The 15,307-nt window shown below is 45.9% G+C and overlaps 1 protein-coding gene across 3 annotated transcripts in view; it reads right to left on the bottom strand.

Moving 5' to 3' along the window:
- doc2d (double C2-like domains, delta) overlaps positions 1-15,307 on the bottom strand; it is a 43,789-nt gene that overhangs the window by 13,802 nt on the left and 14,680 nt on the right. For all 3 annotated transcript variants that reach the window (XM_010903889.4, XM_010903890.4, XM_013131137.3), the window contains 4 exons: positions 6,799-6,908; positions 861-987; positions 692-748; positions 227-351 (listed from right to left, as the gene is read on the bottom strand). In XM_010903889.4, coding sequence (XP_010902191.1) covers positions 227-351; positions 692-748; positions 861-987; positions 6,799-6,908 — 419 coding nt within the window. The remainder of the gene's footprint in view (positions 1-226; positions 352-691; positions 749-860; positions 988-6,798; positions 6,909-15,307) is intronic.

Below are 15,307 nucleotides of genomic sequence, written 5' to 3'. Positions count from 1 at the left end.
AATGACGTGGAGAGGTGTTGTTGCTGTCCCATACGTGCCAGGCTGCACCACAGGGCCGACCGTTGACTGTCATCCAACAACAGAACGCCGCAGGTAATCGTGGCGAGGTATAAAAATGAGAAATGAAAAATGTGAGGGACAACAACAACAACAACTGTCCCTACCTCCCTCCCCTCCGCCATTCCATCATGCGCATCATTCGGCGTTCGTGCGCGTTTGCACTTACATTTTCACGAAAGGATCCGAATATCCGTTGGAGTCCATGGCGGCGAGGTGGGCGCACCGGATGATGCCAACAAGCAGACAGCTCTTCTCCGGACTGTAGCAGAGCGAGACCAGGATGCGACCTCGCTGGGGGGACGGAGGAGGGGACACAATCATCCGCCAGAAACGCAAACATATTGACTGTGCCCTTCATGCACTTGAACACATTGTGCGTTGCAAGAGAGAATATTTTGTTGTTTAATAGTTTCATAAAAAAACAACAGCTTCAATTAGGATAATTTCAAATATATGGGACAAATAGGGTGTTAATACAATTATTTTAAATGTAAAGATTAGTAGTAATCATATAATAGCTGTAACTTCTACTATTAGTGTAGAGGATCCCAACCAAGGGGTGTCGACCCCATGTGGGGTCACCTGATATGATGATCTTTGCTACAAATGACAGTAATGCGAGTCTGGGTACCTCTTCTTCAGCCACTGGGGCTCCCTGCTCCATGGTTTCTTTGTTGATGTCTTTGTTCTGAGTGAGGGACAGGAGAAAACTTCAATATCCATTTTGTAAACCATTAAGACCATCACTATTCAATGGGCATGCATTCACACGCATTAAGAGACACCCGCTACGTACGCACCTGTGCGATCCTCTCCAGACCCATTTTGAATTTCTTGCTCTCGCCCTCGCTCAGTTTCTTCAAGGCGACTCGGACCTCTCCGATGAACTCGTTGCGACCGAGTCTGTCCATGTCGCACACACACAGCCTACACTCACGCACAGTCACATGCACAAGCGTGCAGACATGTACACACAGAGAGAAAACAGAGACATCTGCTCAAAGACTAGCAGTGGGGAGTGAGCTTAGCTTGCTTCATGTCTATCAGCAAAAATCTGTATACTGTAAGACACAGAGGGTAGCCCTGCTGATCTAGCTGTACACTGTGCCGTCTGTTCTTTCTTTCTGTCTGTCTGTCTGTAAGTTGTTCTGCCACTGTCTGCCTTTCCACTCTGTTAGCAGACAGACGTGTCCTTGTTTTCTGGAACCACTCTGCTGTGAAGAAACTTGAAATTGACTCGAGCGGTAGTGTTGAAGAAACAAAGAAAAACTAAATGGAGAGTGAAACAGTGCTTCTATAATGAACTCGTTTGGTTCTGCAAAAATGACATTACCATTTCACACCACATGCTTGTGTATGGTAGGGCTGAGCGATATGGCCAAAATATAAAAGCTTGATTTTAAGAATCAAAGTTGGCTTCTTAGCAGTTGGAAACTACATTGTAGTAGGATGTGACAGGTGAAACCACAGTAATTGTGTTAGAATCAGTCTGTGCCAGCTAGGGGTTTGCTACGACAGTGATTTTCGCTCGCAAAACAGCTAACTCACGATTAGCATTAGCGGGATAACAATGCATAATAGTCACAACATCCTCAGAATTTACAAACCAGGAGTTTTGGGCAGTAAGGTGGCCTACAAAACCAAACAGTGCAATTATAGAGCGCTTTTAGAATCACGTTATGACAAGCAAACGTGAAACCAGCATCGTTGTCGTAGTTCTATCTAACCATGCGGACTGAACCGTATTGTGAAAGGCAAGTAGCGGTGAGTGACGGTGCAGAGCAGGGTGTGGGAAGCAGCTTGCAGGAGATGGAGCGAGGCGGAGTAAACCATAAACGCTGCCATTACACACCCCATTTAACAAACCAAATGTTTCATATATACAATGTAAAGAAAAAACACAAACCGGTGAATAAAGACTGCTAGGCGGTAAAATATTACAAAGCCTGTCCCAGTACAGGATACATACTTTGAAATGCGCGAAACAGGACCAATAAAGGCACCCTCTATTTTACCTTTTGGATTGTTATAACCAAAGTAAAACCATGACAGCTACAGGGGGCTGATAATTGTAAATGGTCGCCGTAAACGCTATGAAATAGTCCACCTCATTCCCTCTCAAACACAATCTTGTAAATCCCTATGGATTGTACCAGTGGAATCGTTTGAAGGCGAAGCTGATACTGTGGCATGTTTCTCCCTCCTCCCCTCCCTAACTCACTCCTTATCTGTCTACGTTTCTCTCCCTCACTCTCTTACCCACATGCTCTGTCTGTCTCTTTCCAACAACTGTTACTGTTGGCTACAGTGCGTGTGTGCGTGCGTGCGTGCGTGTGTGTGTGTGAGAGAGCGAGAGCGTTGGGACCAGAAGGCTCTTCACTCGCACAATTTCACCTCAGCCACGCTCTGCATCTTAATCAGTGTGAGAGATGTACATTACCCATTATCCCAAACGGTACAATGTTACCTTTATAATTTTTCCTCCCGACCATGGCGTCAGAAGCTGGGCCCTACATAGTGAGTAGGGTGGCATTTGGGCCGCAGGAATACAGCAGGCTCTCACGCATTCGACCAGATGTATTCTAACACATCCGTAATCATTTTACGTCCGGCATCGTTAGCTGGGATGCTTGCATTGCACCTCCGTAGTCTATTTATGTCTGTTCATGATTCTTAGATTGGAGGTGGGAAATGGTACGTTGTGAAGCTTTAAATGCTAGCCAGGCACATTCACATGATTTATTTTCGGTGAGAAATGCAGATGAGCTAGTTTCCAATAAGCAGTGTCAACCACATTAAAAAAATGATACAGTTATCATGGTTGTAAATTAATGACAGCGTTTTTTTTAATAGATTGTTTTGTTGCTGCCTTTCACTGGCAGAGATGCTGTTACTGAATCATTTGCATTGCAGTTGAGATTTGAGTAAAACGGAATTTACATAATGAATCCATTTTTAAATTCCAAAAACAATGCAAATAAATAGTACATGGCAGAAAACATTTAGAATAACAGGACACACACAAAAAACATTGCATGATGTTATTTTAAGGACGAACTGTTAAATATTTAAATGCAGTAATTTTGGATAACCATCTAACAGCATTAGGAAAATGTACATTTCTTTGGGGGTTTGTATGGACAGACATACAGGACTGTGATACAGGGCCCTAAACATGTAAGCGGCATTTCCTTATATCTGTTAGTTACAAAAGGTCCCCTTTCTTTTCTAATATTTTTTTCTCTTTTCTTTTTCGCTTCTCTGGTCAGTCCATATTGCTGAGGTTGCTATCTTTGAGGGTCTACTGAGAGTTAGGGAGAGTCGTCGTCTCAGCTCTGAGAAGAAGTCGACAGTAGTCATCACAACTTTTTTTTTTTTTTTTTACAACGCTATGGAGCTCTCATTTGACTGACAGTTGGATGCTCTGGGGTCAGCTACCCCTTCCTCAATCCTAATCCTAACCCACCCTTAGGCGTTTCCGAGTTACGCGCGCAACTGGAACTACAACCGCTAGCGAGGTAAACGCAACTCCGACTCGAGATCAGTATCTAGACGGGCATTTGTAGAAAGATTACGGGTTCGGCTAAAGGCTTGATAAATCGCCATGCGGCTCCCCGATCTTTGGACCCTTAAGTGGGGAAGCTTTGGAACGAGTCAGGGTTCCCATCGATGTTACCCACTGGCACATTCAATGACTCCCCCTTTGTCATCCAGTTTGTTTATACCAGCAACACTGTTTCTCATAATTAGTGCACCTCGGTGGCCCTGACATTTACTAACACCCCCCCGCCGTTAACTAACAAGCACACCCAAGGCAGCACTTATCACCGGAATTAAAGTTACAGCTCATGCTTCGTGGCCGAAGTCATAAAACACAATTTAAGTCCTTCATGGATACTAAACGCGCATTAGCAATTGTGTTCCCCTGCGCGACTCCGCAATTCCCGAGCCTCTTCAGCGTAATTGGCTACGCTACGACTCCCAATCGACACCCGCTGCCTGTGATGGGGCGAATTCCCATTTCCCCCTCGTCGTCCCCCAAGCGGACGGCCTGCTGTTCAGTTGTTATCCTGTTCTACAGAACCGGCGCCTCCGGATGCCCCCATGGGGAGAGGCTGAGTGCTGGCTGCGGCTGGCCGCTCTGCTAGGCAGAGGGCTGGGGTAATGTTTAACATAGCCACCCCCCCCCCCACCCCCGAGCACCCCCAGCTGGGACTAACAGCGGTTAGCCTCCCAGAGAAGATCAGGGGGGCCCCCCAAACGCTCACCCCTCTCTTTTGCTTGCCTGGCGACTCAAACGGAGATCCTGCCCTGCTCTACGCTTCTCTGCCCATTTCTGTCAGAGACTCCTTTGGATGCCAGCGTTTAGGCGGTGTCAAAATGCGGTGTCAAAATGCGGTGTCAAAATGTTGCGCAACACAAATCGTCTTCGACCGGCTATTTCGAACCGACCATAGTGGCAAAACGAACGGCAAACACGCTAACTGCATCTGTAGCTCCGGATATCAGCCTCCGCTAAACGACAGTAAGTGCATCACTTCTGGCTCTGACCCAACCTATGGATGTCTGGAGGCAGTCGTATGGTGGGTTTGAATCCTCGGGAGTGGCATTGTGATTGGCCAGTGCACGGGGTTCGGGTAGCCAGGCAATTCTTTCCCTCTAACTCCATTTTTGTCTCTCTCCTTTCTTTCACTCACTTGATTCTTTCTGTCCATCGTTTTTTTTTTTTCCCATGGCTCTCTTCACTTCCATTCACTCTCTCGCTCTTCCTCACCCTCTGTCCTTTCTATTCACACCTCCCCTAACTTTACATTCTTTCTTGGCTTCTTCTCTCCCTGTCTTGGCCAAAGTTACTTTATTTTACTGTATTTCCTCTGGATCATTCAGTCTCTCTGTCCTTCCCCTCTGTCCTAATATTTCCACCCCTGCCTGTCTCCCCTACTCCACACCCCCAGCCCTTTTCATGGCACTCCTCCATCTCATCCCTCTTTCATCCCCTCTTTCTTGGCATCCCTCTGTCCCTCTGTCTCTGTCTATCTCCTGTTCAGTCCCTGATGGTTCCTGGCTCTCCCCTGTCTCTGTGCTGGCTTGTTTTTGGGGGGCTGTCTGCTTGGCTTCAGGTCAGGTCGGTTCCCTAAGCTCTCAGGGTTTTTTCCTGAATCCTTATCTATGGAGAGAGTAGTCGAGTAGATAAGCTCCAAAAAATAAATAAAGACTTGGCAAAGAGGCGTCAAAATTGGCACACTTTTTTATGTATTTTTGTTGTTGTGCTGAACACAATTTGATATAGTGCCGTTTCTGAGAAGCCTCTGGTTGGTCTGTGGCCCTGCTGATAGGTAAATGGTGAAAGTCCTTTCAGCTGTTTTGGTTCATTGCATCCTCTGTGTTGTGTCTAGATGTTCCCAAAATCGCTTAACGTGTTTGTATTGGTTTGGGGAACACAGTTCTTTATTTGTCCCTAAAGAAATTGAGGTTGAACAATTGATATATTTTCTTATACAATCCAAGCGGTGTATAAAGTACATCATCATCTGTTATAATCAAAGAAAAGTTTGATAATCGATCCCTAAAGTCTACTGGCTATGATTTATGGCAGAATTAAACGTTGAAAACCTACAATTTCAAATCTGGACTCATAGGACTCTCCAGTGGTTGTCACTCAATGTTTTATGGCCTTTTCTGTACTGCAGTCTCTGCTTTTTGCTTTCTGCAAGAATAGTTTCTTAACTTCAACACACCTACAAGGCCAAATCTCGTTAGCCTTCTCACAGTCAAAGCAAGTATATGCCAGATTACTTTGCCAGAAGCTGAGCAAGCACTTCACTGGATTTCCCTCAAGAAAGTGACCTTTAAGTACTGTTGGTTGCAGACAGCTTGCAGACAGCTTTTTGGGTCTTCAACTTACACAGTCACTTCAAATTTCTTCAAAATGTTATTCTGGTGTTATACACTGCTTTTACTCGCGTATTAACACTTCTTATATAAACAGCTTTTTAGGTGCCCAGATAAATAGCTTCAAAATGTTTGACACTACTGGATATAAATCCTTCTAATCAATGATGAAAATGTGGTGAAAAATGTATTTATGGTTTTGTTAAATGTTTTCACCCTAGTTTAAATCCGATTGGATATTCAAAAAATGCAATAGATTTTTTTTTAATGTCCGCAATTTATACTCCTACACGTAAATTGTAGGAATTCTGAGCTGATCTATTGGACACTGTGTGTGTTTGTGTGTCTGAGGCAGGAGATGTGCTTCTCTGCCCAATTTGTGTGACTTTGAGCTGCATGGCTCCGCTGCACAGCGTTCGCCCTTGACTGGATACTAAAGGTTGAACACACAATCCTGACTGTTAGCTTTACAGGGGGGAGTTAGCGCCCGCGCATGTGTGTGTGTTTACGCACGCACGCACACACACACAAACACAACATGTGAGAACGAGATAAGTGCCGCAGCATTTTGGCCTGAGCATTACTGCGCTCAACCTCAATCACATCGCCGCTCTTTATCGAGGGCACTCTGGGAACGAGGGGGCGGAGAGTCCAAACTGGAGCCAACACCTGAGTGGGTTACCACGGTGACCGCTAATGGAACAGTTGGCCGGCGCGCATGGCCATTTTTTCTTTCCATCCCCCGGATAATGAACAGGCCAGAGGGTCCTCTCAGATAGTGTGGGCAAGATGTTTTGGAATTCAGACGGGACAATCAGGAGTTTGGGCGTCTCGGCGGTTCAATACCTGAGGGTTTTGGTGGTCATGTCGGCGGCTGTGATGCCGTGGTACATCAGAGTCTCGCTCCACACCGGGTTCAGAGTGTTCTTCAGTGTTTTGGTGCGGAGCTTGTTTGCCTGCAGGGGACCAGAGAAGAGAGAAGGATGAGAGAGGGATGAGAGAGGGGTGTGTGATGAAGGTTAGAAAAGGGGCAGAGGAGAGGATTAGAGGTTCCTCAATGAATTTCAACTAATTTGCTGATTAAGATTGGGGGATCCTTCGGGAATGTGGAAATGATGACCCTGCTGTTACAGTCAAAACAGGGATGATGAAAAACAACACGGACGCGGCGTGAGCCCACACTGACAAACACGGCGCTCGTTCTCTGAAACCCATGTAACCGTTGGAAACGCAGAAGACAACACGTTTTATTGGTTTTTCATTGACGAATCACAACTCAAGCAGCTGCAGTGTCCAGAGGATGATGTGTATAGCACACTAAAGCCATCCCGAGAAACAAGAGGTGCCTATCAATAATCCACACACTGGGCATATTTATTTTAGGGAAAAGGATTTAGAAATGCAGACCATCAATATTGTACATTGTAAATAAATTATCAATATTGAACATCGTAAACAAATTACTAGCATTATTCCAGCTACTGAGTCTGCAAAAAATTTAATAAGCCATTATGAGTAAATATCTCTTTGGCAACACAATTGTCTTACGAGATAACCAGTGAGAGGCAAACTGCCCTTTCCTACCTAGACAAGAGGGAATCCCGTGTGAGAGTGCTGTTTGGTATGATTAAGCAGGAGGCCCAGGGACAGGTGAACCAGGTCCTGGAACGGGCCAGTCCCAAGAGACAAGGGTGAGCGACTGTTCCTCAACCCCGTCTGCCGAATGACGCGGCGCTCATCAGCCTGATCACCGACGGCGATGAGTCAGTGTGGGCGGAGGGTTTGCACCCCCCGTGGGAGTGGTGCCCTCGACATGGAAATAATGAAGTGGCTGAGTGGTGGGAGTGAGAACTCCTCCATCCATACGGATGGGCCCACGAAATTCCTCCACTCTGCACCTCAAAGGTCCTCATTTATTCCCGTTGAAACCTGTGCGTAGCACCGAAAACAATTTTTATTCACTGATTTCATTAAAATGTTAAACAAGACGAGCGAGAAGGAAAAGAAGCACTTTGCTTCACTCCGCTAATTTTTGTAATACATCTTGGGAGGAAGAGAGTGAGGGAGAGAGACACCCACAGCGTTGATGGTGTAGTCAATGAGATGAGAATATTCACAGGACACAAATTCAAATTAGCCATCCCTAATCTCTTCAAAATCATCCTTAGCTCTGGCATCTTTCCCAAAATGTGAGACCAAGGTCTGGTCACCTTAATTCACAAAAGACAAGGATGCAGCATGAGCCCAACTCTATTCAACATAATGAATTGGCAAAATCACTGGAAAAGTCTGCATTTCCCAGCCTCACCCTACTGGACTCAGAAATGTCTACTGATCACAAATTATCTGGTGCTTCTGTCAGCAACCAGGTAGGAACTACAGCAGCAGCGTTTGGTCCCTATTTCTCGAGGGACCAAACGTAATTGGACAATTAACTCAAAAGCTGTTTCATGGACAGGTGTGGGTTATTTCTTCATCAATTAAGCAGGTAAAAGGTCTGGAGTTTATTCTAGGTGTGGCATTCGCATTTGGAAGATGTTGTTGTAAAACCACAACATGTGTCCAAACAAGCTCTCTGTGCAAGTGAAACAGGCCACGTTTACTTTCAGTTCAGTTTCAAGTTCATTTTCAAAGTTCATTTGTCAAATGCACCGAACAACACAGCGTCATCCTGCACAATTAACTTCTTATGACATGGCGCCTGACAACTACGTAGTGAGAGTTAAGAAGAAGAGTATATAAGCAAAAATATATCTAGACAGAAAATAATAATAAAATAAAGCAACAATATACATAACACTGTACACTAGCAGCAGTTTAAAAAAGAATACCGTAAACTAGCAGCAATCTGGGGAGTATTATGAACATTTAGATATCCCAAGTATGGCAGTAATATACATAAGTGTAAAGTAGCAGCAAAAAAAACAAATCCATCAGAGAGATAGCAGGAACATTAGGAGTGGCCAAATCAACAGTTTGGTACCTGAGTAAAAAAGAACGAACTAGTGAGCTCAGCAACACAAAACGTGGTGGAGGATCGTAGGATCCTTCCCATGGTAAAGAAAAATCCTTTCACAACATCCAGCCAAATGAAGAACACTCTCCAGGAGGTAGGCATATAATTATCCAAGTCTACCATGAAGAGAAGACTTCACAACAGCAAATTCAGAGGGTTCACCACAAGGTGCAAACCATTCATAAGCCCATAAGAATAAAGGCCAGATTAGACTTTGCCAAAAAAACATCTAAAAAAGCCAGCCCAGTTCTAGAACAGCATTCTTTGGACAGATGAAACTAAGATCAACCTGTATCAGAATGATATGAAGAAAAATGTATGAAGAAGGCTTGGAACGTCTCAAGATCCGAAGCATACCAAATCATCTGTAAAACACAGTGGAGACAGTGTGATGGCATGGGCAAGCATGGGCTTCCAATGGCACTGGGTCACTAGTGTTTATTGATTATGTGACAGAAGACAGAAGCAAACAGATGAATTCTGAAGTGTTTAGGGATTTATCTGCTCAGATTCAGCCAAATTCAGCAAAATTGATTGGACAGCGCTTCACTTTTCAGATGGACAATGACGCAAGTCATACTGCGAAAGCAACCCAGGAGTATTTTTAAGGCAAATAGGTGGAATATTCTGTGATGGCCGGGTCAATCAACTGATCTCAACCCGATTGAGCATGCACTTCACTTGATGAAGCCCAATCTCCAGACCAAAAGGCAGAAAGACCCACAAACAAACAACAACTGAAGACAACTGCAGTGAAGGCCTGGCAAAGCATCACAAAGGAAGAAACCCAACGTTTGGTCAGTAAAATCAGTAAAACCAAATGAAAATAACAATTTTCCCCAAAATGTTCAGATGCCAGGACCACAAGCGTCAATTGTAGCTAGACACTGTTGCCCAAAAGCAAACAAATAACTACACTTACCTCAGCCTAAAAATCAACACCACGAGTACCTTTAACAAGGCTGTAAATTATCTGAGAGACAAGGCACGAAGGTCTAGTAAAAATACTAGAGCGATTAACCTAGAGAACTGTCCCTTAATCCAGCTGGTACCTGGGCTCTGTTCACAAAGACTTCACAGAGACACTGGAGAGCAACACGGTCAGACCCAACCAAATAATGAGAAAACAAATAGTGACTTATTTGATATGCTGGAAGGAATTTACCAGAAATCCAAGCAAATTGGAACGATACCTTGCCATAACCGTAGTACTTGAATATCTGACCCCTGTGACAGAAGAATGTGCTGCCATAGGCCCCCAAAGGATCGTTCTTATGTTGAAGCAGTGATGTCAAGGCATCTTTCCAGTCAGCAAAAGGTTGCTGCATTGACAGCTGGCCAGATGAAAATGTTTATGTTTATGTCCTTGCATTAGCCTCAAATCCATCTCGGGAGGACATAATGTTAGCTCCCGGCACATTTCTATGGGTTTGGTGAAATGCAAAAGCAAACATTGTTTTTCTTTTCCCAAACCAAAGGACACTGGGTTAGCTTATAGCTCCACTAAACTATATTAATATGTAAGATAAGTGGTGATTAAGAAGTACATTCAATGCCTACTGAAAACAGGTTGTTATACAATATATAGCCCTTTACTGCACAACGCTGCGGTGAATTACTCATAAATACAGCGTGCGATGGTACGAGACCCTCGTCTGTACTTCATGTCAAAAGCGTTTGTTTTTATTCATTTGAACATGACTGGAGCAGTTGGAGTCTGGACTCACAAAACCGTGAAAAAGCGATTAGCGACTATTCAGGTAACATTCCAAATGGCCCGTTCCCTATTTGCAATAGCCTACATGTTTAAAACATGTGGAAGATACACCATTAACCTCATACAAGAGAAATAAGTAGAGTACAGAAAAAGCAGAGAGCACAAAGCTACGCAAAACATCATTTGTGGCATAACGTGTTTTCTCAGTCTGTCATGATCAAGCATAGAATGAATAATGGAAATTCATTTCAAAATGCTATTGCCTGTGAAATAGCAATGAGAAAGAGCAAACAACTGCAAAACAAATGAACCTGCTAGGTTTTTGCCATACAAAACTGACTAACTAAAACTGCCCGAATTCGCTACTTGCAAATCCAGCAGTGTTATAAACCCCAGCGGCAATACTCTGGGTAGCCTAACCACAAAGTAGGCTATGATAAAAAAGATCCTTCACATGATATAGACCCACTAAGAGTTTGAAATCAAAACAAACAATAATAAGCTAACATATCTGCCAGGCAAAATACCTTCACGTACAGTCATAGCAGCATGATTTGTGACCCATTGCCATGAGGAAAAGGCAACCAATGGAGCACACAGAGTAACTGTGAAACTAAACCATACCATATTCCCTATTTCATTCTCACACACTGTACAATGCCTGCAGTACAACATTCAAAATGCTATTGACCTTTTTTAATTTGTGCGTAATGTTTCCTTTGTAGATTTGCTTTTGTTTCACTTGTTTCCCATGCCAATAAAACTTTTCAAACTGACACTGAATTGAGAAACAGGTGGGAAGACTAGAGTAAGAAAGACGCCGATAGGAAGAGAGGCGGGCATAAGAGAAACCTGTTGTAAGGTATTAGGCAGAAACTACATGGAAAGAGATGAGCATAACAGATGATTACGGAAGAGAAGAGAGATGGGTAAGAAGAGAAGAGAGATGGGTAAGAAGAGAAGAGAGATGGGTAAGAAGAGAAGAGAGATGGGTAAGAAGAGAAGTGAGAAAACCAGGTGGAAAGAGAGAGGCATTAAGTATTTGGGGCACACCGGATGGAGCGAGAGGCAATTGAGATGAGATAAATCGAGAGATGAAGGGACATAAAGAGGAGAACGACACACAGAGAGAAGCCCAGTGCCGAGGGAGCGATGGACTGAAAGAAACGAGACAGCAAGGGGGAGGACACAGTGAGAGGCAGACGGATGAAGCCGGACCGATAAGAGAGAGAAATGAGACTGATAAAGGGGAGTGAATGCGACTGAGTGCGACAGAGAGAGATAGATAGGGGGGGGGACTTCATTTATCTCATTCCCCTCAGGAAATGGTAGACATCTGCTCACCTACTTTATAGAGGAGACCTGGAGGTCAGGAGGCTTCCCCACATCCCCTGTCCGTCTGTCTTCTGCCACCTGTCACCTGTCACATATGCCACCTCTGACACAAAACCTCAGTCAATTAGCCCGTGCTAACGCAGCTAACATGAAGAATCAAAGCCTGGCGTAGACGGAAGGTTGCTAACGCCTCACAGTCACATTTCCCCTACATGAGTGATTGAGGTGGTGGGGAGCCGGCGCTAGGCCTCATCTTTCATAATAATCTGCCTCTGGGAAGTGTTGATTTGGCATCACATATATACACATTGATACAAACACACGTGTATTTCCAGATGAAAAAAAAATAGGATTAGGAAAGGGAAGAGATTTTTTGCCCCCGCCCCCTCAAACAATAATCCAAGTACAGTAAAACTGGTGTGTCTGCGGGCGTGTGCTAAGGCTAACACAGCACACCAATCAGCTAGTACCCACTAACATAATTAACATGGCAAATCAAAACCCATTAATTTAAAGGAAGTACTAGCGCTAACGTTTTTTACGGCTTCACAGTCTAATTTCCTCTTCATTAATGATTGAGATGGCGAGGTTAGCGTGCTAGCCGGCGCTAGCCCCCATTTCTCATTATAAACCGCCTCCAGGACACGTTGATTAACTTTCACATATTCTCATTTATTTTCTTGGTTACACAACGCCTATTTTTTGCATTGATACCGGGGCACGCTTTCTCACTCTCTCCATCCTGACTGTCCCCAGCGCGCAGATGCATCCTACCCAAACACACACAGACGTTTTACACACAGGCGGGTGCGCACACACAAAACACTGCACAAACACGCCAAGAGAGTGGACAAAGACTTGAGGCGATGAAGCGCGATCCTAAATCCTGACTCCCCGAGCATTCTTGTGCTCCGGAGCTAATTACCTCGCTCTCCCCAGCCCTCCCCACCCCCCTCCACCCCTCTCACTCTCTCTAAACCTTTCTCTCTGTTATTCTTTGTAACTTTCCTCTCTATTCCTCTATTCCTCACTCCCCTCCTTCTCCATTTTCCTATCTCCCTATTGCTCTCTCTAAAGCCTCTCTTTTCGGCCATTCCTGTCTGTCTATCACTCTCAGTCCATCTTCCTGTCTCCGCATTCCTCCTCTCTCTCTCCCCTGCCGTCCCAAATCTGTCCTCCTCTCTCCCATCCTTCTTTATATTCTCTGTCGTCACTTTCCTCGTTTCCTGTCCCCTCATGCTTCTCCTTCTCTTTTCCTGTTTTTCCACGTCACACTCTCTCTTCTTCTCTGCCACTCCAATTTCTCTCTTCTCCTCTATGCTTCTCCGCTGTCCTCTTTTATGCTTCCAGTCTACAACTCACCCCCCCCCCCCTCTCTTCCAGTCTACACCTCACCCTCTCCCCCTCTCTTCCAGTCTACAACTCACCCCCTCCCCCTCTCTTCCAGTCTACAACTCACCCTCTCCCCCTCTCTTCCAGTTTACACCTCACCCTCTCCCCCTCTCTTCCAGTCTACACCTCACCCTTTCCCCCTCTCTTCCAGTCTACACCTCACCCTCTCCCCCTCTCTTCCAGTCTACACCTCACCCTCTATCCCTCTCTTCCAGTCTACACCTCACCCTCTATCCCTCTCTTCCAGTCTACACCTCACCCTTTCTCCCTCTCTTCCAGTCTACACCTCACCCTCTCCCCCTCTCTTCCAGTCTACACCTCACCCTCTATCCCTCTCTTCCAGTCTACACCTCACCCTTTCTCCCTCTCTTCCAGTCTACACCTCACCCTCTCCCCCTCTCTTACAGTCTACACCTCACCCTCTCCCCCTCTCTTCCAGTCTACACCTCACCCTCTCCCCCTCTCTTCCAGTCTACACCTCACCCTTTCTCCCTCTCTTCCAGTCTACACCTCACCCTCTCCCCCTCTCTTCCAGTCTACACCTCACCCTCTCCCCCTCTCTTCCAGTCTACACCTCACCCTCTCTCCCTCTCTTCCAGTCTACACCTCACCCTCTCCCCCTCTCTTCCAGTCTACACCTCACCTTCTCCCCCTCTCTTCCAGTCTACACCTCACCCTCTCCCCCTCTCTTCCAGTCTACACCTCACCCTCTCCCCTTCTCTTCCAGCCTACACCTCACCCTCTCTCAACTTCTCTTCCATTCCAATCTCTCTCTTCTTTTCTCCTATCCCTTTCTCCCTCTCATCCTTGACACTCTGTCTGTCCCTCTTCCATGCCAGCCCACCTCGCTCCAGTTCTCACCCTTTACTCTATCCACAGGGTACATCCTGGGCCTCAACATCACATGGTGTCTGCCTAAAAAAAAGCATCCTGCCTTGCTCCCCTCTCGTTGATTTTCTCCACGGCCCCCACCCTCAACGCAGTTCCATGTTTCCCTAAATATTTCATTCGTAGCCCTCTGCTTCAACCCCCCCATCCACCCCCCCCCCCCCCACCGTCCGTCTGTCCGTCCGTCGATATGGACCTTCACACACACAAACTCTCTCTCTCTCATTCTCTCTTTCCCCGTTCCTCTCTCTCCTGTTCCCCCAGCTCTCTCTCACGCACGCACACCCGCAAATCCGTCTGTGACTGTGACTCGGAAATCTCTCTAACGGACTGGGAGCATCTGAGAACACCGAGACCAGAAAGCCACCCGACAGCAGAGGCACCGAGGACACCCTTTCTCTCTCGCTCTCTCTCGCTCTCTCTCGCCCTCGCCCTCGCTTTCCCTCCCTGGCTTTCTCTCTCTCACCGTCTCTGCCTTTCTCTTACCACTGTCTGCCTGCTCCTCTCATTACGGTCGGACTGTTTCTCCCTTTCTGTCTGACTCCTCCTCCTATCTCTCTCTCTCTTTTCTCTCTCGCTTTCTTTCACTCAGCAGTCTCTGCTCCTTCACAGCCCCCTCCCTGTCAGGGGTGTGTGATGTGTTGTGTAGGATGGGGCGAATGTGTAATGGCGTGTGATATGTGTTTAGTGCATTAGAGGGCAAGTGTGTGCGTGCTTTTGTGGAGGTGTGTTTAGCCAGGTGCGTCTCTTCATGTTAGTACCACAATCGTTATTGGCTCTGGTTATTCGGCTATGGCCCCTCTATGTTGGGTAGATGGTGTGTGAAGGACGCGTAGCTACATGGGACTGTGTGTGAGTGCACACTCCATGTGAGTGAGAATGTGTAAGACAAAGAGAGGCTGGGAGCTAAAGTGCGGGCGTGCGGGTGTGTGTGAGGGAGTGTGCGTAAGATTGAGAGGCTGAGACACAAAGTGTGTGTGTGTGTGTGTGTTTTTAGTAAGCAAGAA

This window comes from Esox lucius, chromosome 25 (assembly GCF_011004845.1).
Source record: "Esox lucius isolate fEsoLuc1 chromosome 25, fEsoLuc1.pri, whole genome shotgun sequence".
Lineage (NCBI taxonomy): Eukaryota > Metazoa > Chordata > Actinopteri > Esociformes > Esocidae > Esox > Esox lucius.
This window is presented reverse-complemented; position numbering and strand designations above follow the sequence as displayed.